The 26,851-nt window shown below is 51.3% G+C and overlaps 1 protein-coding gene across 4 annotated transcripts in view; it reads right to left on the reverse strand.

Annotated features, from left to right (window-relative positions):
- HDAC7 (histone deacetylase 7) overlaps positions 1–26,851 on the reverse strand; it is a 240,554-nt gene that overhangs the window by 34,946 nt on the left and 178,757 nt on the right. For all 4 annotated transcript variants that reach the window (XM_073318375.1, XM_078849470.1, XM_078849469.1 and 1 more), the window contains 2 exons: positions 18,832–19,028; positions 16,388–16,478 (listed from right to left, as the gene is read on the reverse strand). In XM_073318375.1, the coding sequence (XP_073174476.1) occupies positions 16,388–16,478; positions 18,832–19,028 (288 nt within the window). The remainder of the gene's footprint in view (positions 1–16,387; positions 16,479–18,831; positions 19,029–26,851) is intronic.

Here is a 26,851-nt window from a genome sequence, read left to right on the forward strand (position 1 = left end):
GAGCAAGTGTACCAGGGTACACCCAATCCCACCAACTGTGGTCCAGAGGTCTCTGACTTTGGTGCCACCAGCCATGACCAACCTCCAGTGCACTGAAAGAACCTCCACCGTGTGTGCCACAAGATGTGGGCGTGGAACAGGGGTTCATCTAGGAGGTGCACACCCTTAGTGCCCGTAACAGACCTGACTGTGGAGACCAACCTCCAGGTCCTGAGACCATCCTGGTAAAAGACTGGCAGCTCAGAAAAGTCTCAAGGGAGACCTCTCGGATATAGATAAAAGAGTTGCCAGTCATGTCGGAGCGCTCAGAGGAGGTGGAGGAAGGTGTGCCCTAGCTGGCTCCAGGCCAGACAACAAGCATTATAAAGGAGCCTCTGCAGGGCCTGGAGATGGAAAGTGTGAATGCATATCAGGCCCTGCCCTTCCTCTTCCAGCGGGAGGCTCAGCACGCCTGCAGAGACTCAGTGATTTTGCGGACAGAAGAACTCCAGGACCTTCCCCTGGAGGCTGGCCAGGGTACCCGGGAGTGGGCTTAGGCTACTGACCCAGGGCCAGAGTAGGGACAGGACTAGTTTGTAAAGAACCAGCGACCTCCCCTGAAGGGAAAGGCACCAGAGAAGCCCCGTCCATGCCCACAACCCATCAGACACCCTGGCCCCCAAGTCAGTCCTATTTTCTAGTGGGGAGGGATAGGTAAAATAGGTAAAAGCCCAGAGTAGCAGACCTATGCCACACTGGACGGTATGAAGCGCAGGTGGGAGGCAGCTCACATGACACCCACCAGGCCAGAGCTCTTGACCCAGCTGACCCAGGCAGAGGAGGACCCTGAGTAGTTGGTTTGGCAAGCCTCCACCCCCATCATGTCTTCCAGATCCTGGGCCAGAAGTTGCACATCATGGGTATACACCACCCTCCAAGCCGGGTTGCGGAGCACCAGCCCCATCAATCGCTTGCATAAGAGACAAAGAGAGGCCTTGACAACAATGGCCTACAATTGGCCAGACAAAGGGCAGCCCTGACACACTCCCTGACCAAAGATGACTGGTTTGGTCAAGGCCCAGTTGAGCTGGACTATACACTCTTCAGAGGCGTGCAGCACCTGGAGGAATCTCACAAACTGGGGACTGAAGCTGATTGCTCACACAGTTCCCATGAGATACTCATGGTCCACACTGTCAATCCCCTTCTCCTGGTCAAGGGACAGGAAGGTGAGAGACAAAACATCCCTACATGCCAGACAAAGAAAATCCCAGACTAGATATAGATGATCAAATAAACTCCAGCCAGGGACAGCATAGGACTGGTTGGGGAGTATCACGTATGCCAGCATGGACTTCAGCCACAGCAAGATGGCTTTCGCTACGACCATATAGTCTGCACTGAGTAGGGATACTGGGCTCCAATTCCTCAGGTCCTGGAGGTTCTCCTTTTTTGGTAGCAGAGCAAGCATTGCCCACCTATGCGTCATGGAGCACCCCAGGAACTTGGCTCAGATGATGGCAAGGCCAAGGATGTCCCAGAATGAGTGGCAGAACTCCACAGTCAGCCCATCTATGTCCAGGCATTTGCTAGTGGGCATCAAACAGAGGGCTTCCGAGAACTCTGCCAGTGTGAGAGGAATAGCTGGTTGTATTTTAAAGAAGCCTTATTAAGGGCGCAGGAACAAATCATCCGGATGTGCAGAAAGAATAGCTAATATGGCAGGCGACCAGCTTGGCTTAACAGAGAAATCTTCGGTGAGCTTAAATACAAAAAGGAAGCTTACAAGAAGTTACTGAGGAGGAGTATAAAAATATTGCTCGAGCATGCAGGGGTGTAATCAGGAAGGCCAAAGCACAATTGGAGTTGCAGCTAGCAAGGGATGTGAATGGTAACAAGAAGGGTTTCTACAGGTATGTTAGCAAGCAGAAGAAGGGCAGGGAAAGTGTGGGACCCCTACTGAATGGGGGAGGCAACCTACTGACACATGATGTGGGATAAGCTGAAGTACTCAATGCTTTTTTTGCCTCGTTACTCACAGACAAGGTCAGCTCCCAGACTGCTGCACTGGGCAGCACAGTATGGGGAGGAGGTGAGCAGCCCTCTGTGGTGAAAGAACAGCTTAAGGACTATTTAGAAAAACTGGACATGCACAAGTCCATGGGGCAGGATGCAATGCATCCGAGGGTGCTGAAGGAGTTGGCAGATGTGATTGCAGTGCCATTGGCCATTATTTTTGAAAACTCGTGGTGATTGGGGGAGGTCCTGGATGATTGGAAAAAGGCAAACATAGTGCCCATCTTTAAAAAAGGGAAGAAGGAGAATCTGGGGAACTACAGCCTCACCTCAGTCCCTGGAAAAATCATGGAGCAGGTCCTTAACATGGATTCACCAAAGGCAAGTCATGCCTGACCAACCTGATTGACTTCTATGATGAGATAACTGGCTCTGAGGATATGGGGAAAGCGGTGAAAGTGATATATCTTGACTTAACAAAACTTTTGATATGGTCTCCCACAGTATTCTTGCCAGCAAGTTAAAGAAGTAAGGATTGAATGAATGGACTATAAGGTGCATAGAAAGCTAGATTGTCAGGCTCACTGGGTAGTGATCAACGGCTCAGTATCTAGTTGGCAGCCACTATAAAGCGGAGTACCCCAGGGGTCGGTCCTGGGTCCGATTTTGTTCAACTTCTTCATTAATGATCTGGATGGTGGGATGTATTGCACCCTCAGCAAGTTTGCAGATGACACGAAGCTGGGGGGAGAGGTAAATATGCTGGAGGGTAGGGATAAAGTCCAGAGTGACCTAGACAAATTGGAGGATTGGGCCAAAAGATATCTGATGAGGTTCAACAAGGACAAGTGCAGAGTCCTGCACTTAGGAGGGAAGAATCTCATGCACCGCTACAGACTAGGGACCGAGTGGCTAGGCAGCAGTTCTGCAGAAAAGGACCTAGGGGTTACAGTGGACGAGAAGCTGGATATGAGTCAACAGTGTGCCTTTGTTGCCAAGAAGGCTAACGGCATTTTGGGCTGTATAAGTAGGAGCATTGCCAGCAGATCGAGGGACATGATCGTTCCCCTCTATTCGGCATTGGTGAGGCCTCATCTGAAGTACTGTGTCCCTTTTTGGGCCCCACACTACAAGAAGGATGTGGACAAATTGGAGAAAGTCCAGCGGAGGGCAAGAAAAATGATTAGAGGGCTGGAACACATGACTTATGAGGAGAGGCTGGGGGAACTGGGCTTATTTAGTCTGCAGAAGAGAAGAATGAGGGGAGATTTGACAGCTGCTTTCAACTACCTGAAAGGGGGTTCCAAAGAGGATGGAGCTAGACTGTTCTCAGTGGTACCAGATGACAGAACAAGGAGTAATGGTCTCAAGTTGCAGAGGGGGAGGTTTAGGTTGGTTATTAGGAAACACTATTTCACTAAGAGGGTGGTGAAACACTGGAATGGGTTACCTAGGGAGGTGGTGGAATCTCCATCCTTAAAGATTTTTAAGGCCTGGCTTGACAAATCCCTGGCTGGGATGATTTAGTTGGGGTTGGTCCTGCTTTGAGCAGGAGGTTGGACTAGATGACCTCCTGAGGTCTCTTCCAACTCTAATCTATGATTCTATGAAGCTCCAGCTGGTCCCGGTCACCTGCGCTGACCATTGGGAGTTCATCCTACAGTTCATCACAAGTGTTGGTGTTGGTTGAATCTGGAAAGAAGTTTGTTGTAGAATGCCCATGCCTTTTCTTGCATCTGCTCAGATCTGTAAGAGTGGTGTCATCCTCCACCAGGAGGCAGGTGATATTTTTTTTTGGCACCCCTCTCTCCTGGATGGCAGGAGAGAGATCACTAGATCATTACCTGTTAAGTTCACTCCCTCTGGGGCACCTGGCATTGGCCACTGTTGGTAGACAGGATACTGGGCTGGATGGACCTTTGGTCTGACCCAGTATGGCCATTCTTATGTTCTTATGTTGTCCAGGGCACAGAAGAAACAGGAGCCGTGATCCATCTCCTGAAGGAGTTGGATATGCAACCTAAGGAACATGCGCCAAGCCCAATCATCATGAGGGCTTGAATCTCATCTCACTTCTCCTGACACTCCATACAGAGGGATGGATTCTCAGGGTGAGCAACCAGGCGCCTCTTCAACTCCATGACCTCCTGTTCCAGCCACTCCATTGCCACGTTCCTTCCCTGGCTGGTCCCCCAGCTGTAGTCATGGCAAAAGAGCCTGACATGCACCTTTCATACATTTCACCATCTCTGCGCTGAGGGGAATGTGTGCCTCCGCCTGGCCAGCCAAAACCCTGGAAGGACCCCACGAAGCCCATATCCTCTAACAAGCTGTCAGTAAAGTGTCAGTTGGCTGGCCTCAGTCACTCAGGTGTAAGGGTAAGCTGTACACAGACCAAGTGACAGTCCAAAAAGGGAGCTGGCTGAATGTCAGAGGAGTGGGTTCATGCAATAAGAAACCGAGAGATGTAGGTTCTGTCCAACCAGAAGTGACACGACCAAACCACCTCCACCCAAACAAAGGTAAAGGAGGTGGTATCATCCTAGTGCTGATCACGCCAAATATCTCCCAGGGCATGCTGTTCAAGAATCAACTTGAGGACGTTAACAGGGATTCGGCACCTGTTCCCAACATGGTCCTGCACTTCAAGGGTGGTGTTAAAATCCCCACCCAGGACCAAGCACTCATGAGGATCCAACTTGCCAAGGAAGAAGGAAACCTGTCGATAGAAGAGCACCTGCTCTGGGCCTGGTATCGGGGCATAAACATTAATGAGGCTTAAAAGCAGCCTCTTCATGCAGACCTGGAGGCACAGCAGGCAACCCAACCCAACCTCAGCAACCTCTTATACTTCAGCCCATAGGCCAGGGGAGAATAGGGTCACCAACTGTCATAAATATAAAGGGAAGGGTAAACCCCTTTGAAATCCCTCCTGGCCAGGGGAAAGCTCCTCTCACCTGTAAAGGGTTAAGAAGCTAAAGGTAACCTCGCTGGCACCTGACCAAAATGACCAATGAGGAGACAAGATACTTTCAAAAGCTGGGAGGAGGGAGAGAAACAAAGGGTCTGTGTCTGTCTGTATGCTGGTTTCTGCCAGGGATAGACCAGGAATGGAGCCTTAGAACTTTTAGTAAGTAATCTAGCTAGGTATGTGTTAGATTATGATTTCTTTAAATGGCTGAGAAAAGAATTGTGCTGAATAGAATAACTATTTCTGTCTGTGTATCTTTTTTGTAACTTAAGGTTTTGCCTAGAGGGGTTCTCTATGTTTTTGAATCTAATTACCCTGTAAGATATCTACCATCCTGATTTTACAGGGGGGATTTCTTTATTTCTATTTACTTCTATTTTTTATTAAAAGTCTTCTTGTAAAAAACTGAATGCTTTTTCATTGTTCTCAGATCCAAGGGATTGGGTCTGTGGTCACCTATGCAAATTGGTGAGGCTTTTTATCCAACATTTCCCAGGAAAGGGGGGGTACAAGTGTTGGGAGGATTGTTCATTGTTCTTAAGATCCAAGGGTCTGGGTCTGTAGTCACCTAGGCAAATTGGTGAGGCTTTTTACCAAACCTTGTCCAGGAAGTGGGGTGCAAGGTTTTGGGAAGTATTTTGGGGGGAAGGACGCGTCGAAACAGCTCTTCCCCAGTAACCAGTATTAGTTTGGTGGTGGTAGCGGCCAGTCCAAGGACAATGGGTGTAATATTTTGTACCTTGGGGAAGTTTTGACCTAAGCTGGTAAAGATAAGCTTAGGAGGTTTTTCATGCAGGTCCCCACATCTGTACCCTAGAGTTCAGAGTGGGGGAGGAACCTTGACACCAACCCACCCAATGACATCATGAGATGGCTAAAATACACCGTCGCCCCTCTGCACCCACCAGCTGGCATTGGCGGCCAGGTCCACGTGAGTCTCCTGAAGGAATATCACAGAATACCTCCCCACCTGAAGGTAGGAAATGATCTCACCCTACAGCCATGGATGTTCAATGAGGCAAAGATGGCACACTTCATTAGAGAGGGGGTTGAGGATCCCCACAGTGGCGGCATCCCCTGCACCAGCAGGCCATGCAACAACTCATGCATCACTCCATATTTGAGTAGAGCACCATGGAAGGTCCTGGCCCACCAGTACTGTCTATATTGCCGCCCCTTGGCCCTCCCCTAGAAAGGCCATCACAGAGTTGAGGGTGAGATCATAATCACCCCAGTGATCAAGATCAAGCTGTGCCTTTCTCCCAAAGCTGTGTATGGCCTCCAGGAACCGGCATAGCTCGTCCGGTGACAGAGATGGGGCCAAGAAGTCAGTGAGAGCCCAAAGACCCCCAGTCATCCTCAATCAGTCCCCCAGCATCATCCCTGCTCTGATTCCTCCTCTCCCCCCTTCCACATCAACTAGCGTGGAGGCCCGCTGCAATATATCCTGAAGCACACGGTCCACCACATCCCCCAACACAGGTGGAGGAATTCCTGCACCCTGGGGGGTGTGGGGGGAAGGAAGGCACAACAAATACTACCTCCTGGGACTCACCCTCTGGTGACTATGGGGGGATTTCTCCAGGATGAATGGACAAAAGAGAGGGTCCAGGCAGGTGAAACCTCTCTGGGGGGCAATGCCACCATGGCAGGCTCAACAGAACTAACAGACCCATCTTCCCCAACCCCAGCACTGAGGTCAAGAGGCTCGATGCTGAGGACCAGTGCCACTTCAACAGATCCAGTGCCTGCCAAGCCAGCATCAGCAATCCCCCCAGAGGACTTGCAATCCCCAAGTTCTGAATCATAACCAGGCTCAGGGCTGAACCACTCCACTTCAGTGGAGGACATCCCAGAAGGCACAGCACCCGGCCACTTAGTGTCAGTCAATGACACCTCCACGATGGGCTCAGCAGCCACAAGGCTGATGCCTCCAAAATGGGAGCAGGATCAAGGGTGGAAGGAGAATGCCAAATAACTTTGGTGCCCAGACTGGGGCCCTGTTCTCCCCCAAACTGTCTGGGAGGCCCTCAGTCACCAAGTACACCCTGCCATCACCTGAGGGAGAAATCTTAACCATGATGGCTCCTGGAGGGACAGATGTTAAGGACACGGGGACCCCACTAGCAACTTCCCACACTACAGGATCCTCTAGCGGGGGGAACAACAGCTATAACGTCCCCCCTAAAACCTCCTCCTCATGCGGCTTCACCCACTGAACTCTCCCACAGGACAGCAAATGGGGTGCAAGAGCAGCAGCAGCCCTCCTCAAAGATGGTGAGGCCTCTTCAAGATCAAAGGAAACAGCTGTGCCCTGGCCTTGCTTTGCCTTGGCTCTGCACCTGCCCCCCAAGACCATCTCTGAAACAGTATCAGCAGGCAAGATGGAATCCACTCGCGGGGCCCGCAGGGACAGCAATGGGGAATTGGTCCTGCTTCGAGCAGGGGGTTGGACTAGATGACCTTCAGGGGTCCCTTCCAACCCTGATATTCTATGATTCTCACCAAAATGGGGCCAGAAGACAATCCTAAGGCCTTCCTAGAGACTTCTGAATGGCTGGCTGGGGCACACCATTAGCCCTGGGAGAGATGGGCCACTAAGATCGCACCCTACTGAACAGGAGAGGCCCAGATAGCGTTCTGTGCCCTGCGGGTAGAGGCAGCAAAGAATATAAGAATGGCCCTACTGGGTCAGAACAAAGGTCCATCTAGCCCAGTACCCTGTCTTCCGACAGTGGCCACTGCCAGGTGCCCCAGAGGGATTGAACAGAACAGGTAATCATCAAGCGATCCAACCCTTGTCGCTCATTCCCAGCCTCTGTCAAACAGAGGCAAGGGACACCATTCCTGCCCATCCTGGCTAATAGCCATTGATGGACAGATCTTCCATGAATTCATCTAGTTCTTTTTTTAAACCTGTTACGGTCATGGCCTTCACAACATCCTCTGGTAAGGAGTTCCTCAGGTTGACTGTGTGTTGTTTAAAAAAAATACTTCCTTTTATTTGTTTTAAACCTGCTGCCTATTAACTATGGGACACTCAAAGCCATCATACTAAACTGCCTAGGGCTTACTCAGGAGGGCTACTGTCGGCGATGCTGACATGAACCATTCACTCTAGATTCCCAGTTGAGAGCTGCAGCCCAATGACTCTGGGATTTTTGTTCTTGCTGGTTGAAACCAGAAACTCCTTCTCCAGCATAAACTGTAAAATTGGTGACATCAGAACAGTGTTGCCAAATTCTTCCAGCGGGACACAATGGGTGGGTCTGCTGCCACCAGGTGACTTGGCTGGAGAAGGCATACATACCTTGCAGAGAACTTTCTGGATTTCCAATTATACTGGGTGCCTCCAGGAAAGCCTGGAAAATTGAATGTCCATGGATCAGGTCCAATAAGGAAGGGAGCTCAGGCCCCCCAAACCCCTTGATAAGGGACTAAAACTAGGGTCCAGCACCAGCAATGGGCCAGTTGTAACGAATGAGAGACTGACCGCTGAAGGAGTCCCAGCTGGAAAGAAAGCGGGGGTTCCCAATTTATTTTATTTGTGGGCAGGAAGGCCACAGGTACCAATATCACCTCCATATGCAGTGCAACTGTGCCCATGCTTGTTCCAAAGAAATGTGTGGAGAACTCCTCGGGCTGAAGGCTTATGTAGTTCCAGTTCCAGTATGGGGGCAGAAGTGCTGGGCTTTATTGACTCAGGTTTGGGACATTCATATGAGAGCAATTAATAGCTCCTGAATCTCTGAAGGAGTCGAATGGGTACTGTAGGATGCAGGCATGTGGACAGCAATTCCAGGCCCCCAGGCAGAACAGTCAATGGGCCCCCTAGAAAGGGATGTGCCCGCCCGGCTGCCTTCACTGCCGCTGACACCACCCATTGCGCACCTCAGAGCCAGAGCTGGATGAATCTTTTGTGGGCCTGGTGCCAAACATATTTGTGGACCCCCATGGGGGCAATGGAGCATGATACAGGGAGGTCAATACCTGGAGGGAGGGGCCGGCCAGGGGCAATGGGGCATGACATGGAGGGAGCAGCCCCACTCTGCCCAGCCAAGTACAAGGGCACTGTTTACAAACCGGCAGCCGGCAGATGCACACTGGCTCGCCCAGCCCTGTGCTGCCAGTGTGCCCCTTCCCCTCTGGGGCTGGCCCATGCTGCGCACACAGCCCCCCCACCCAACACCCCGCAACTTCCTATGCCCAGCCTCCCCTGGACCCGCTATGCCGAGTGCCCCCGCCCTGCCTACAGCCCCACCAGAGCTGCCCAGCGTCCTGCACACCATCATCCCTGCCCAGCACTCCCCGCGCACACAACCCCAACCCAATTGCCCAGTACCCCACACAGACCCCCTACTGCCCAGTGCCCCAACATACAGAGGTCACCCCCACTGCACAGCACCCCCCAATAACCCCCCCACTGTCTAGCACTCCAAAACACACAAACCTCCCCCACTGCCCAGCATCCCCCACAGACCCATTCTCTGTGCCCTGCCCCCCGGCTGCACTCACTGGCCCTGCTGAGCCAGCGCAGAACAGGGATTCCCCCTCCCAGCCCAGTCCTATGGGGAAGAACACTGAAGCTTGGGAGCACAGAGTGGTTCCGTCCCCTGGGGCCCCACCCACCCCTCCCTGCCGGCGCTGGTGCCCATGGTGGAGAGGAGGCATTTCCTTGCAGGGGTGGGGCAGCCACAGACTTCCCCAGCCCGCCGCTTCTGTAGAGCAGACCCTGCGGCCTGCCTGGTAGGATGTATTCATGGGGATGTTTGGCCCTACTCTATGACTAAAGTCATATTAATGTTGGGGGTCAAGAGGTCGAAGTGTTGGTGTCCATGGCCCTACATCTAGCCAGTCTGATAGTATGGGTCCAGAACTGGGACTGGTAACCAGTCTTCTGAGGGTGCCCAGGCAGGTGGGATCAGGACTCAACCTGGGGACCCAGGGCGAGATCAAGCTAAAAGAAATGTTCCCCTTTTCCAACACCGTTCCACACCAGAATCACACTGGGAACGGCGTCAAGCCCAAAAGGAGGCACTGACAGCCCAAAGGGAACCCGCAAACAGAGTGGGGAAACTCACTGGGGTGCAGCGTAGTTTGGAGCACCTGAGGAACAGCCACATGAACAGCCTTCCCCATAGGGACAACCTCCTGCTCTCAGACAAGGGGCCGACTTCATCCATCAGAGGGAGGACCCAGTCTTCAGCCCACTCTATGGCCAGCTGGCTGGAGTAAATGGGTGCTAGTTGATCCTGGCCAGCACGCCCACTATTCCTATTTTGAACTAAAAGTGGAGCTCTTGGTGAGGGTGATCTGGGACAAACAAACTAGAGCCCACCAAACCCAACTCCTGGTCCCCAAATTGTACCAGAACTAGGTATTAAAACTGGCCCATGATGTACTGTGGTCCAGTCACTTGGGAGCAGAGGATACTGCCTCAGGGGTTTATTGTGACATCAAAGATGATTGTGCATCCTGTCTGGAAGCCACTGGCAGCCATCTATCATTTCCACTTGGCTAGGAGACTCCGTCCCATCTTACACACTCAGTTGTCACCACCTGTCTGGATTACAGCCATGTGACAGACAGGGGCAGGAAGCCATCCGAATTTAGGAAACTCCAAGTAGTAGAGAATCCCGTAGCACGGCTCCTGAGCAACACGGGATACCGCGGGCACATCACACCTTTTCTCTATGCCCTAAGTTTGCCTCCCACAAAAGAGAGTTCAAAGTTCAAGGTCTCATTCCTGATCTTCATGGTGCTCTATGGCCAGGGTATGTAGAAGAGCCAAAAGCCCCGGGATAAGGGCTATGGTTGACAGCTCCATTCCTCAGGCTCAATGTAACTTTCTACCACAAGGGAAAAGCTTGCCTGTGGGGGAGACAGAGATTCCTCAGGGATCAGTCCCAGACTGTAGAACAAAGTCCTGTGGCAACCAAGGAGCATCCCAGCCTTCCCCACCCCACGCTCCAAAGACCAACGACTGCTCCAACCTGCCTCTGCTGATGTAAACAGGGACCAGGGCAAACATTAGAAAAACAAAATGAGCAACAACAAAAAACCCTATCAAAACAGCCCCACACACCCTAACTGCACTCATAATCCTCCCCCTGGGTGAGGGGACAGAGAGAGAACAAGCCCCACACAGCAGCTGCTAGTCATGTCACTCAGGACATGACTGGAAGGCACCCAGATGCTGCAATGATGAAGATGAGGAAAGAACCTTCTGCCAGGTCCTGTCCTCCCAATACACAGGCCAGCTCCCCCTTCTTGATGTAGAAGGTCCCAAATTTCCCCCATGTCATTACTCCGCACTCTCCCAGCACCAACTGCTCCTCTGCCTGCTCTGTGCAGGCCCAGGGGACATGTGAACTTGGTGCAGGAAGTCTGGAGGATGCTAGACACTGCAGTCCCATTTCTCCCCCAAGCTCGCAGAACCTGTGCAGCTGCTCTCCCACTGGAGCTGGGGGTGTAATTCCCAGCTCCAGGAGCCATACCTGCACTAGCTCTAGTCAAGCCTGCACACTATAAATAGAATCATAGAATCACAGGACTGGAAGGGACCTTGAGAGGTCGTCTAGTCCAGTTCCCTGCACTCATGGCAGGACTAAATATTATTCTACACCATCCCTGTTGTTTGTCTAAACTCCTCTTAAAAATCTCCAACGATGGAGATTCTACAGCCTCCCTAGGCAATTTATTCCAGTGCTTCACCACCCTGACAGTTTAAGAAGTTTCTCCTGATGTCCAACCTAAACCTCCCTTGCTGCAATTTAAGCCCATGGCTCTTGTCCTATCCTCGGAGGTTAAGAAGAACAATTCTTCTCCCTCCTCGTAACAACCTTTTATGTGCTTGAAAGCTGTTATCATGTCCCCTCTCAGTCTTCTCTTCTCCAGACTAAACAAACACAATTTTTTCAATCTTCCCTCATAGGTCGTGTTTTCTAGAACTTTAATCATTTTTGTTGCTCTTCTCTGGACTTTCTCCAATTTGTCCACATCTTTCCTGAAATGTGGCGCCAGAACTGGACCCAATACTAGGCCTAATCAGCGCTGAGTAGAGCGGAAGAATTACTTCTCATGTCTTGCTTACAACACTCCTGCTAATACATCCCAGAATGATATTCGGTTTTTTTGCAACAGTGTAAACCTGTTGACCACAGATGTCCCTAGGGGGCGGCAAATTGGGGCGATGACTCTGGGCCTCATGCTTTGGGGGGCCCACGGGCCAGCACAATTGGCCGGCGCGGCATGGGCAGCGGATGAACTGCTGGCTGGGGGAGGCTACTCCTAGCTTCGCCCCTTCTACCCGAGGGACAGCGTGTGCCCCGGAGCGCCGGGAGGGAGAGCCCACGGCAGCGCCACCGCAGCCACCCCAGAGCGCCGGGAGGGAGAGCCCGCGGCAGTGCCACTGCAGCCGCCCCACCCCAGAGTGCCGGGAGGGAGAGCCCACGGCAGCGCCACTGCAGCCGCCCAGAGCGCGGGAGGGAGAGCCCGCGGCAGCGCCACCGCAGCCGCCCCAGAGCGCGGGAGGGAGAGCCCACGGCAGCGCCACCGCAGCCGCCCCACCCCGGAGCGCCGGGAGGGAGAGCCCGTGGCAGCGCCACCGCAGCCGCCCCACCCCGGAGCGCCGGGAGGGAGAGCCCACGGCAGCGCCACCGCAGCCGCCCAGAGCGCGGGAGGGAGAGCCCGCGGCAGCGCCACCGCAGCCGCCCCAGAGCGTGGGAGGGAGAGCCCACGGCAGCGCCACCGCAGCCGCCCCACCCCGGAGCGCCGGGAGGGAGAGCCCACGGCAGCGCCACCGCAGCCGCCCCGGAGCGCCGGGAGCAGCAGCCTCCCCAGCCCCAGAAAGGCAGGGGGCGTGGCCCCAGCCCCCTGGAGCCCAGCGGCGCTGCCGAAGCGGGACCCTGGGTGGGGGGAGGGGACACGCCTGGCTGTTTGAGGAGGCACCGCCTCCCTCAGCCTCCCCTACCCGTCCTCGGTGTGGTCAGTCCCGGAAGTGATGTCACTTCCGCCCCAGGCTCCGCAGCACCCTAGGGATGGCCTTGATTTTGACTCATATTTAGCTTGTGGTCCACTCTGACCCCCAGGTCCCTTTCCACAGTACTTCTTCCTAGGCAGTCATTTCCCAGTTTGTGTGTGTACCACTGATTGTTCCTTCCTAAGTGGAGTACTTTGCATTTGTCCTGATTGAATTTCATCCTGTTTACTTCAGACCATTTCTCCAGTTTGTCCAGATCATTTTGAATTTTAATCCTCTCCTCCAAAGCACTTGCAACCCCACCCAGCTTGGTATCATCCGCAAACTTTATAAGTGTGCTCTATGCCATTTATCTAAATCATTGATGAAGATATTGAACAGAACCGGACCCAGAACTGATCCCTGTGGGACCCCACTCGTTATGCCCTTCCAGCATGACTGTGAACCACTGATTACCCTCTGGTAACGGTTTTCCAACTAGTTATGCACTCACCTTATAGTAGCTCCATCTATGTGCATTTTCCTAGTTTGTTTATGAGAAGGTCACGTGAGGCAGTACCAAAAGCTTTATTAAAGTCAAGATATACCACATCTACCACCTCCCCCCATCCACAAGGCTTGTTACCCTGTCAAAGAAAGCTATCAGGTTGGTTTGTTCTTGACAAATCCATGCTGGCTGTTACTTATCATCTTATTATCTTCTAGATGTTTGCAAATTGATTGCTTAATTATTTGTTCCATTATCTTTCCGAGTACAGAAGTTAAGCTGACTGGTCTGTAATTCCCTGGGTTGTCCTTATTTCCCTTTTTATAAATTGGCCTATATTTGCCCTTTTCCAGTCTTCTGGAATCTCTCCCATCTTCCATTGATTTTTCAAAAATAATCGCTAAATGGCTCAGATATCTCCTCAGCTCCTTGAGTATTCTAGGATGCATTTCATCAGGTCCTGGTGACTTGAAAACATTTAACTTGTCTAAGTAATTTTTAACTTGTTCTTTCCCTATTTTGACCTCTGATCCTACCCGATTTTCACTGGCATTCACTATGTTAGATGTCCAATCACCACCAACCTTCTTGGTGAAAACTGAAACAAAGAAGTCATTAAGTACCTCTGCCACTTCCACATTTTCAGTTATTGTCTCCTCTCCCCCCCCGCCCGAGTAACTGTCCTTGGTCTTCCTCTTGCTTCTAATGTATTTGTAGAATGTTTTCTTGTTACCCTTTATGTCTCTAGCTGGTTTGATCTCGTTTTGTGCCTTGGCCTTTGTAATTTTGTCCCTACACAGAAGTGTAGCTATGGTGGCTCGAGTGGCAGAAGGGGCTAGCTACCCCAAGTCTGAGACCCAAGTGCATCCAGATTGTAGTTGCTTGACTAGCCTGTACCATCTCCTGTGCTGTGGCTGCTACGCTGCTATTTTAATGTATGCCTATCGGAGCTGGGAATTACACCTTTCAACTCCAGTGCAGACATATACCTCCTGGGGTCGGCGCTGACCCATTAAGCAGACACCAAACCAGCTGTGACCTCATTCCCGGTCAGTGCCAGTCCTCCCGAAACTGCCCCATAACTGTGCACACTGCCTGCTTCTACCTGCTGCATAAGGAGAGCTCACTGAAAAGATCACAGATCGGGAGCTCGCTGGGGGTTCCTCCCAGCAGGAAGCTGGTGGATGAAAGTGCACAGAAGGCATTCTGTGGAATGATGGCTCTGACAGGCAGCCCAGCTAGCTAGAAGAGCCACAACTGATTTCCAAAGCTCCCGCGTGGCCAAGAATTCATCACACTGTTCTCAGCCACACCTGATCATTTGCATGTTTCCACAGTGCCAGCAGTTCCCATGCTCTGGGAGGGTGTGATATCACTTCCACCTATCCCATCATGCTCAGCTCCTGAGCCTGCAAGCAGATGTCTTTACTGCAGAGTCAGCCCAGATGATCGGCACTCGGTTCTGACACACTACAAAGCCACACTCCAGTGTGTCTAGTCTACTGTGTCTTCACTGGCTCTGCATTTACTGGTGTGTGGCACAAGGACTTCTGGGGACATAGCCCATGGTTCTTAATGCTGCAGTGAGCTGAGCCACTCTAGGTGGGAGAACTTGTTTGCCCTTTGGGCACCTGGGGGGCTTGGGGGAAAGCACTAAAGGACGATCAGCACTCCAGTAGTTTAGCCTGTGCCCCCACTGCAAAGTGGGCGGGTTAACAGCCTGAGTGACAGCAGCACGTGGGCTCTGGCCCACAGCCCCAGCCAGCCTGTGGGCTGAGCACTACCACATGCAGGCCAGAGAGTTTGTGTGGACGGGAGCTGAGTTAGGAGTTGCTCATGGGTGACCAGGGTGATGGCTATGGTGGGCTCCCAGACATCAGGCACAATGGCTACTAATGAGCTCTCTGAGGCTCCCAGACAGTGGGCTTTCTGCAGCCTGTGTTGTGGGTACCTGGGTGGACCAGCAGGGGACCCTAAGAAGGGTCATGGTGGGGCTGCAGTTTGGAGCTGTTCCTAGAGTACAGGCAGGTGTGATGCACTGAATGGATAACTCAGGAAGTTCACTGTTTTGAGAGCTCTGTGCTGGAACGGGCACTAGATGGGGCACTGGCTTCATGTAGAAGGTACTCCCAGAGCATCGAGTCCAGGGGCGCCACCTCCCCACTGGTACTGGCTGTTTCAGTCCCAGGTCCTTCCCGCTGCCCTCAGCAGACAGAAGGGCTGGGATGGGGGAGCGCTGGAAGGAGCTTGCACAAGCTCTGCCTGTGGCACCACGGCTCCTAGCCTGAGTCACAGAGTCTTGGAGGTGGATTCCTGCCCCTCCCAGTGGGCTGGTCTCCTACAGCAATGACTCCCAAAACACTGACCAGTTCATTCTGACCTGGACCATCCCAGTGCCCATGGCTCCGCACGGGGAGTGACCCTGATGTGCTCTGCTGCCACCTGGAAAGCTAAGAAGAAGCAGAGGTGGGCTGGGGCCCAACCTGCTCTGGCAGCCCCCAGCGCTGGGGTGGCAGGTAGGGCCAGGCACTCACCTAGGCTTACCCAAGGGGATCCCTTTTGCTTTTCTGATTTGCCGATTCCTGCCCTTGTAGCAGGTTCAATCTCTGCAGCTGCCCTTGGCAGCAGGGCGGGGTGTGGGCACCAGGCGGGACCTTCGCAGCTCGCAAAGGCCCTTAGTGGAGAAGCAGAGCAACAGCACATCCTTACCAGGAGCATCCTGCACAGTGACATGGAAGGCCCGAACCAGGAGCACAGTGCCATGCTGCAGGCAGGGCTGTGTTCAGAAGGACCCCAGACTCCCAGCACGGGCAGGGAGCACCCATGTGGGAACCATCCCGTCCCCACCTAAAGGGCAGGGGGCCTGAGCCCCCCCTTCAGACTCCCAGGCAGAGTCATGGCACCCATTGCATTGCAGACAGACAGATAGATGGACACAGCGAGGGGCTCTTACTTCGTTTGCTCTTGTCCTTATTGAGGAGTAGCCGCAGCTCGTGGTCCTGCTGCCCAGCCTCTGCCTCACGCTGCGGGGAGTCCATGTTCACCTGCAGGGGGGACAGAGAGCATCAGCATAGCAGCAAGAGAGCTCTGCCCCAGCCAGTGCCCTGTGGGGGAGGGCAGGGGACGGGAGAGAGGAATCCTGCCCCAGACAGTGTCCTGGAGGGAGGGAAGGGGAGCCCCGCCTCTGCCAGAGCCCTGCAGGGGAGGAGGGTGCCCCATCTCGGCCTGGTCCCTGTGGAGGGGCGGGGGGGGATTCCTGCTTCAGATCCCTGTGGGGAGGAGAGGAGGGAGCCCTGCCCCAGCCAGCATCCTGTGTGGACAGAAGGGGAGCCCCTCCCTTGCCCTGAGGGGAGGGGAAGGCAGGAGCTCTACCCCAGGCAAGGCCCTGGGGGAAGGCAAGGGGAGAGCAGATCTCCCCGCAAAGGTCCACCAGGGGGCTCCCCAGAGCAGGTTGGGCGCAGGCATCAGAGTGGCTCATTCTCCATGAGCCTGTCTATTTAGCAGGGCACCAGCACCAGGGGAGAGGTGACTCTGGGAGGTGCAGTTGCAAAGCCCAAGCCCCCTCAGCCCTGAGTCCAGAGACATGACAGAGTGATGGGGCTGCAGGGAGAGTGTTGCCCTGTAGGCTCTATCAATAGTGACTCTCGGGAGTCACTTGATACAGGCCCTCTGATGGGTGGCGCACCAGCAGTCTGGTACCTGACCCCTGAAACAGGGAGGGCGAGAGATAAAGGGGCCCATCCTGGTGCTTCAAGGTACCACGACAATGGAGCCAATGGGTCCTTCCCCTGCAGGTGAGCTCCTGCCAGTCCTAAGGCTGTTCTCGGACTGGGGTGATGTGAAAGCCAGGACTGGTCACCAGCACGCAGTGGAGCTGTCATTCAGGGAGGAGAGAAAGGCCGGGTCCCAGGGACTGGGCAGTGAAAGCAGATTTGCCACTGAGCCCCTGTGGGGGCTGCAGTTACCCAGATGAGACTGTTGGGGTCCAGGTTAGGCCCTGCTCCCCAAGTGTGGGATTTATGGGCTGTGCTGGGCTCCAGACCAAGACAGGGGGAAGCGGTATCCCTTGCTGAGCACCCCTTGGGCTTTCTGTCAGCATAGGAAGCCCTGGAACAATCCTAAGAGCTGCAGGATTGGCGACTGGATTGGCGACAGGATTGGCAACTGGAGAAGAGGGCCACTGGCTTTGACTTCTTCCTGGAATCAGATGGAGGGATCAGTTCTGGGGCTCCAGGGATGGACTGACCCTGCCTACAACACCACATTTACTGTAGGGTCTGGAAGGTTCTGACCTTCATGGTCAAGGACACGGCCAGGGAGCAGAGCAGAGACCTGGAAATGCAAATTTTGCTGTCAACGTTCTGCCATGGCCTGTGGAATTGATCTGGCTTGTCAACTTGGCTCTGCCCTGGACAGAACTCTTGGCTCTGCACCATCTGATCCAGCCCCCAGCCCTTCCTTGGGCCCATTCCAGGTTTCCTTGCCCCTTGTTCTCAAGCAGCTGGTGCTGCCACTTCCAGAAACAGGGGAGGGGTCACTGCTGGATCATCCTTATGTTCTCGGTGACCAGGAGAACTGTGTTCACATAGACATGGACAGTAGACTTCTCAGGCCTTGACAGGGGAAAGCACTGCTAACCGTGGCCTCCTGTGATCCCTGTGAAAAGCCAGACCAGAAGGTGACTTTCTGCTTTTCACCGCCACTGGCCATGCTGCACGGACCCAGCGCTGAGCCATATGAACACATGGCATTGGGGCCACAAAAAGTCCATGACAGGGATGCCTCTAGGCCTGCCAGGATAATGGACAGGTTAAGGGGGTAAGAAGGGAGAGGGTCATACAGGGTGGAGGGTGCTCAAGAGCATAGGCTGCTTCCGGCATCTCCACCCAAAGTGGCAGCCAGGGCTGGGTAGCGTGGCTCAGACCCAGAGACTGGCAGGAGTAGCCCAGCATTTGTCCTGTAACTTTCTCCATTTCATTTGGGATCTTGGAGGTTTGTGGGATGATTCGCTCCAGTCTCAGAGACAAGAGAAATAAATGATGACGTCTGATGAAAGGCTGGGGGAGCCAGGGATCTGCCCAGACCACTATCTGGAGCACCATCCCATTGGTACTGCCTGGGAAGCCAGACATAACCGCTGCTCCTTGAGCTCCCTCGAGTTCTGATCACCGACAATGGCTTGGTCCTTCTGGGGCCTGGGGGCCTCCTGCTCCCCAGCACAGCTGTGCTCAGAGCCAGGGGGTGGCTACCAGCTTCACTCCCCCTGTGCTGACTGACTGAAGCAGGCTCCCAGTGTGTCTGCAGCAGGCAAGTGCCTCAAGGGCTACTGGTGCAATGTGTCCCCAAAGCCTGAGCTTGGCCCTGTGGTGCCCCAGAGGCCCGGAAGGCTGCTCCTACCCGCACGTGCTGGTGGGTGAACTGCTCCACGTGCTGCTGGTGCAGGCTGGCCAAGAAGAGCTGGTGCTGCAGCTGCTGGGTCTGCTTGAGAGCCAGCAGGGCGGTGTCGGAGCCGGGCTTGGCAAAGCGCTGTCCGATCCGCAGGTCCATGGGGACAGCCTGAGGCACCCGCAGGGAGACGCACAGGTTCACAGCAGCTGGCAAGAAAGAAGCAGGGAGAGTTCAGTCATTGTCTGATCTGGCACCCCAATGTGTCCCTACAGGCTGCTGGAGAGAGGAAAGCCCCAGCACAGGCCCCAAAGGGCTGCCCACGCCACCACACTGGGGACGCTTGTCCTGGCCCCAGGGGACAAGGGGGGCACCCCCCACCAGGGCAGTGACATAGAGCCCCTTCGCTACAGGGAGGGAACTTCAGCACCTGTTTCTTTCCTTGGACAATGAGAAGGGTTGAAGTGGAACATAAAAAACTGCTCACCCCGTGCAGTGTTGTGCCTGTGAGGGCCACAGCCCGAAGGTTCTGACCTGGATGCAGATCATTTAGGCATCCCCAGTGCATAATACTCAAAACAGAAAACCCTACACAAGAGCAGAAGCATCTTCTGCAGTCAGCACTTCTGGAGCCCTGGCAGCTGGCCTCTGGTGAACTCCAATCCAGTGTGCTCAGCTCACTGCTGGCTAGGGTTGGCTCTCTGCATACTGGCCTGACAGAGTATGTCTACACTGTAATTAAAAATCCACGGCTGGCCCTTGCCAGCTGACTTGGTCTTGCAGTACAGATGTTCACACTTGGGCTGGAGCCTGGGCTCTAGGACCTTGTGAGTTGGGAGGGTCCCAGAGCTCAGGCTGCTGTCCAAGCCCAAGTGTTTACACCACAATTAAACAGCTGCTTAGCCCAAGCCCCTTAGCCCGAGTTAGCTAGCACAGGCCAGCCACAGATGTTTAACTGTGGTGTAGACATACGCGCAGAGTTCCCTGGGAACGTAGAATTCCTCTGGGCTCTTTTTTTATCTTCGCTGTCCCAAAGGTCCTGCTCCTGGAACTAAGTGATAATGCATACGCCACACACACCCATCCAGCCGGGCTGTCTCCTGCAGGGCTGAGAGAAGTCAAAAGTGCTAAAGCCGTTGAAGGGCATCTCTGCCAGAGCACGTCACAGCCACAGAGCTAAGGTACAATTTTAAACAGATTTTGTTCTATCAGCTTTGGAATCAACTTAAGTTAAACTGAAATGAAACTGGTTTAAACCAAACTAAGATCCAATTTAAGTGACGCCAGTGCAGCTCCTATGTGTAGACAAGGGGTCAGGCACTAAACCCAGCAGGTCTGACTCTGAGCCATGTGACAGGCACTGCTGGACAAGGCGGTGCCATTGTGAATCACTCTCCTGCACCTATAACCCCACTTACTAATGTAAACCTACTAAAAAAACATCATTAGAGCCCCTTCCTTACCCAAGCCTGAACCACCCACTTGCCCACCATGCACACACATCTGTTCCCATAACAGCACAAACTCTTCTGCAATCTAAATCCAGGGCCCAGACTGGAGATGTTCAAGCAGTCCTGTGCGTACCTGGAGAACACTCCCCTGAGATGTGTGTTGAAGGATAAATTTCTCCAGTGCATGCAGTGTTGTCAGCTTTCATGCTTTTACTGCAGTTCTCATGACATTTGGTGCTCTTCTTAAAGCCCCAGCTCCTGGAGTCAGGTGATCACATGAGACAGAATTGCAACTTTCATTTTTTAAAACAGGGTAAGTTTCCAGCTCTTGGGATTGTAGAGAAAAGCTTGAGAAAGTGACTCCTAAAGACTCAGAAACTAGAAGGCAAATAAGCAGAACCCCAAAGTCATTAAAATCTCATTATTTTTAAGCCAATTTCATGATGGGGGGATGGGACAGGGGACTCATGACTTGTTAAATGCTTGGGGTTGGCAGCATTGTCCAAGCAAGTGCAGAAGCATGTGTCACCAGCAACACCCACAGAAGCGTTCTGCATTATCCCCTGAGTCACAGCCGCTCTCCCAGTGGGCCCAAGGGATACTTGCTGCTGGCCTGCAGATTGCTGGGGGAGGTATCCCAGGGTGCTGGCTCCTCCTTCTTCACTCCAGCTCTGAAGTTGCAGTAAATCAAGGTAACAATGCATTCACGGCTTTCCTAAGTTTGCAACTGCTGCTGTTCTGTGAAGGCAGCCTGTGCCCCATTGTGCTGGGCACTGCACAGTCACAGCATGAGGGCCAGTCCCTGCCCTGAAGACCTTGCCGTCTGAACAGTCAAGGAGGGTTATCAGCTGCATTTTGAGGTGGGAAGCTTAGGTCCAGAGGTCAGGAGAAAGTGAGGACTCTCTCAGACTCCTTTGAAATCCTCCATCCACAGAGTCTGTGTCCGAGCCACTAATCACATCTTCACCCTCCAGAGATTAAGGACAAGCTTGAAAACCCCCAGCAACCAGGGCTTTGCTTACTTTGTAGCCGGTGATGAAATCTGGCAATTGGGACTAAACTGCTACAGTACAAGGCAGAAATGTTGAGGATACAACCAAAGGAAACCCATGGAGCAATGACACAAGTGTCAGATTAAAAAAAAAACCACAGCCAACCTTTTAGACCTTGTAGCTGGAAGGTGGAACACGACAGATATAGCCTGTGCCCTGCCCTTTCCAACCTCTCACAGAGGGAAGTGGCAGTGACCCTGACTCTAAGGGGTGTCTCTTGCTGAACCCCATTAAGAGTCCCAGGTTCAAAGTGCTCTAAAATCCACATGCCTGTGCAGACTGAAAAATGTTATGCCTCACTGGGCCCCAGGTTAGAATTACGGGTTCAAATTTGGGGGGTTCCCAAGAAACAGCCCCCTGCCTCAAAAAATGAACTGCCTTTAAATTTTTCAGTTTCTATCACCTTTTTGGTGCAGAATGAAAGATACAAATATGACTCTGACCCTCCTAAAATGTACAGCCCTGACTGCCCTGAGCTCAGTGATTCAATGGCACTAAGGACTAGGGTAGAAATATTTTAACACAAAACAAACACTTTAGCATCTTGGCGAACAGTTCACACCTCTGAGTTATTTCCTCAGAAACACACCTTGCGCTGGGCTCTCACATGGTGGCTTTTGCATGCTGTACACATTAACTCTCTCAATCTGCTCTGTGCTTGGGGCCACACTGGAGCTCCTTTCAGAAGTGTGAGCGATGTGTGCAATTCTATGTGATGGGGCTGAGTGACGGCAGAGGCCTGGGTTATGGACATATGTCCTGCTGGACAGGTGATGGCAGAGGTTGGAGGGAGGGGTGCACTCCTCATTGTGTGATAGGGACAGGTGACGGCAGAGGGAGGGGTCTGAATTTGTCTAGCTTCAACTTCCAGCCATTGGATCATGTTAGACCTTTCTCGGCTAGACTGCAGAGCCCAGTATTAAATATTTGTCCCCGATCTAGGTACTTAGACTGTAAACAAGTCATCCTGGAAGCCTTTCAAGTAATTTGTACACCCAGCATAGCAAAGAGATAGTGCAGTAACTCACATGTTAGTGGTCTTTTTCAGGTTTTGGAATGGCTATTACTTTTTCTCTGTGCCAGATGTTAGGTATTTGATTCTCCTGGATGACTCTAGATAGAAAGGTGGCTAGCTGTTATTTACTAGGTTTTCCCAGTTTTTTCAAGAATTCAGGGGGGCCAATATCAAGCTCACAGGCTTTACTTATTTTCAATGTTTTGATCACTCTTTCTACTTCATCTGCAGTGAAAGACAGGAAGTCTTCAGTTTCGGGTACGCACTGTTAGTACGATCGCCATCTCTTCTTCACCTCTCCTTCAAACTAGGGTGGCAACTGATGCATACTCAGAATACAGGACATCCCTGCCCCCGCTGGTGTGACCCCCCCACATGCAGAAATGATGGCTAACAAAACCTGTACCAAACATTGCCACATTTAAAATGTCCAGCTCATTGCTGAATAGTATAGTAAAAGACTAATTCTAATTTCTGGCAAGTTAAATAATGCAGCAACCTACATTCAATTCCATGTAAGATTACACAAAATGGAATAAAAATTACAATGCAATGCAGAACTTTCTCAATAAAATACGTTTATTTGTGTGTAGCGAACAAAGTGACAATATAGACAGAGTTAGACTTGCTAGCAAGAAGCAGAGTTTTTGATGTGCCTAATTCATAGAGTACCATAACCGTTCATCTGTGTCTGCACTTTTGCCCACCCTGGGCCTCTTTCAGAAGTTCTTTCTTCTTGAGGAACTCAGCGTACATATTTTTGCATTCCCCTGTTAAACTGATGCATATCTAGAGCTCTGCTTTCATGCTCTCTACATCCAGCTGATTCCCTTTATTTCTCCCAGCTGTGGTCATCAGAGAGAAAACCCTCTCCATGTGACAGGTTTCAGAGTAGCAGCCGTGTTAGTCTGTATTCGCAAAAAGAAAAGGAATACTTGTGGCACCTTAGAGACTAATCAATTTATTTAAGCATAAGCTTTCGTGAGCTACAGCTCACTTCATCGAATGCATCCGATGAAGTGAGCTGTAGCTCACGAAAGCTTATGCTCAAATAAATTGGTTAGTCTCTAAGGTGCCACAAGTACTCCTTTCCTCTCCATGTGAGCATTGCTGCACAGTATTGAAAAGATGTAGGAGCTGATCTTCTTAAAGTTCTTGAAGTTGCCCTGTGCTTGGTGAAAATGTTCTGTTGCCTCTCCTCGCTAGTTAGGCAATCCTTTAACACAGAAGAGTTTACCACTTTTAGAATTTCTTCACAGAGCTCATCCATGTCCATTTCTTTCATGCTGCAAGCCTGAACAGCTTCCAAAAATTCTTCAAAGCTGATGCGTTTTTCAAGAGCTAAATTGTACACTTTGCTGTGAAGGCTGTCTTCAGAGAAGTCATACCTGTCATGCAGATACTTCTTTGCTCTTTCATTAAAAGGCCATGAAGTCCTTTTTACACCTTCCAGCAATATTTTCAGTAATCTCCTCAAGCTTAGAATTCAGTGTGTAGCCAAAGAACTTGTTCCTAATCCTTCTCTCCAGTTTCATATTCAATCCATTCAAGAGTTCAGTAACTGAAAGAATACTAAAGCACGTGGCTTCTAAAGCCTCATTACAGTCCTTGAATAGCTTCAGAGCACAGCTCCGAAAGAGAAAATATCTTTCAACTACCTCATTGGCAATGCCCTTGTCCCCAAAGCATTCCCAACTTATTTTGGGACACTCTTACTCTCCTAAACTCTGGAAATAGTGAGTTCGTGGTTTCCAGCACTTCAGTAATCTATTGATTGCTGGCAAAAAAGACAGTCACCTGGTAACAGCGTGTCTGAACCGATCGCACTCTTCCACCTCAACAATGTCACAAATCTCCTTTAATTGTTCTGTTCTAGTGGCAGAAATGTGGAAGTGGGAATAAACCTTTAGAATTAAATGTTCTACGTCAATATCAAGTTTAACTGCTGCATACTTTATTATGTTATGAAGAATGTGTGCAAAGCAGTGGGCTGCTAGAATGTCCTCTTGGACATTTTTCAGTTTCTTGTAAATGCTGTTATACATCCCATAATTTACACTGGCATTATCAGCTGCATATGCTGACAGCTTCTCCAAACTGAGGTCAAAAGTCTTGAGTTTTCCACATATTTCTGTGGCAGTGGCTAGAAGAGTTTCCTGACTATCATTGTAAAAAGCCAAGAGAAAGTATGTAACCCTTTTTTTTCAAAACTGAAATACCTTAAGACTAATAGAAAACACTTTGTTGCTCCCTTATTTGAAGCATCAGTGGCCAAAGAGAAATATAGATCATTAGCCTTAATATATCATAAATGCTTCTGAACTGAATATGGGGCTAAAACGTTCTCACTCAGTGCCTTAGCCATGGTATTTCCTCAAGTCAAGTTTTTAGCCACAGACAAGTCACGGTAAACAGTTTTATCAACTTTTATGCTACAGTCGATGCTTCAGGAAGAATGGTGATGCATAATAGCATGGAACAATTTGCAAAGTTCAGCAGCAGTCGCATTATCGTCACAAGGCAACACACTAGCTTTGAAGAAATTCTTTATCTTAGTTGAAGTAGCTGTACTCTGCGAGTTCTGTTTGTGCTTTTCAGAAGAAATGCATTGATTCAAATCTTCTTTTCCACGATTGATGACATCTATATCCCACCGACTCAGGCTGCAGAATGCATGGCGCTCTCCTTTCCTTCTTTTAGCAATGAATTCAGATTCTTTTGGCCATTTGGGATTAAATTACATTGTTTACAGTCACCGTGCTGAAACACAACAAACTCCAAGACAATGTTGCCTTTATCGACCACAGCAGAGGATTGATCATGAATCGTGAATCATGTTTGAGGGAACAAGCTAAAAGGGAACAAGCTACTTGTACAAGCAGCAGTGTATTCATCCTAATCATGGAGATTATTAATTTTCCACCAGGGATCAAGATTTTAAAAAGATTCAGAGATTTCCCAGGATTCAGAAAGACTGACAGGTGTTCCCATACTGTGCTGGGGAGGTGGGGATAGCATAAGAACCTAAAGAGGGCAATACCAAGAGCCCCAGCAGGGCACAGTGAAGAAGTTTCTTTTTGATGCTTGTATGCAAAATACTAGCTTCACACTAACACCAGATCTGAATCGGACCCTCTGCTCTGAGTGAAAAGAAGATGTTAGCAAACCTAGAATCCCTGAGTCCTTTGGATGTGTTACTTTTACTACTCTTTTCTGCAATGAAGAAGCTACATGATCAAAACATGAGCCACACATTCCAGCTGGTTTGAATGGCCTCAGTAATAAATATGCATTTAAGGGAAAGTCATGCCTGACTAGGGCAAGTCATGCCTGACTAACCTAATTGCCTTCTATGACGAGTTAACTGGCTCTGTGGATGAGGGGAAAGCAGTGGACGTATTATTCCTTGACTTTAGCAAAGCTTTTGATACGGTCTCCCACAGTATTCTTGCCAGCACGTTAAAGAAGTATGGGCTGGAAGAATGGACTATAAGGTGGACAGAAAACTGGCTAGATCGTCGGGTTCAACGGGTGGTGGTCAATGGCTCTATGTCTAGTTGGCAGCTGGTATCAAGTGGAATGCCCCAAGGGTCGGTCCTGGAGCCAGTTTTGTTCAATATCTTCATTAACGATCTGGAGGATGGCGTGGATTGCACCCTAGCAAGTTTGCAGATGACACTAAACTGGGAGGAGAGGTAGATACACTGGAAGGTAGGGATAGGATACAGAGGGACCTAGACAACTTAGAGGATTGGGCCAAAAGAAATCTGATGAGGTTCAACAAGGACAAGTGCAGAGTCCTTCACTTAGGACGGAAGAATCCCATGCACCACTACAGACTAGGGACCGAGTGGCTAGGCAGCAGTTCTGCAGAAAAGGACCTAGGGGTTACAGTGGATGAGAAGCTGCATATGAGTCAACAGTGTGCCCTTCTTGCCAAGAAAGCTAACGGCATTTTGGGCTGTATAAGTAGGGGCACTGCCAACAGATCGAGGGACGTGATCATTCCCCTCTACTCGGCATTGGTGAGGCCTCATCTGGAGTACTGTGTCCAGTTTTGGGCCTCACACTACAAGAAGGATGTGGAAAAATTGGAAAGAGTCCAGTGGAGGGCAACAAAAATGTTTAGGGGACTGGAACACATGACTTATGAGGAGAGGCTGAGGGAACTGGGGATGTTTAGTCTACGGAAGAGAAGAATGAGGGGGGATTTGATAGCTGCTTTCAACTACCTGAAAGGGGGTTCCAAAGAGGATGGCTCTAGACTGTTCTCAGTGGTAGCAGATGACAGAACAAGGAGTAACAGAACAAGCCATTCGGTCCCTAGTCTGTAGCGGTGCATTGGATTCTTCCATCCTAAGTGCAGGACTCTGCACTTGTCCTTGTTGAACCTCATCAGATTTCTTTTGGCCCAATCCTCTAAGTTGTCTAGGTCCCTCTGTATCCTATCCCTACCCTCCAGCATATCTACCTGAACAAGGAGTAATGGTCTCAAGTTGCAGAGGGGGAGGTTT

Source organism: Lepidochelys kempii, chromosome 20, assembly GCF_965140285.1.
Source record: "Lepidochelys kempii isolate rLepKem1 chromosome 20, rLepKem1.hap1, whole genome shotgun sequence".
In the NCBI taxonomy this organism is placed as follows: Eukaryota; Metazoa; Chordata; order Testudines; family Cheloniidae; genus Lepidochelys; species Lepidochelys kempii.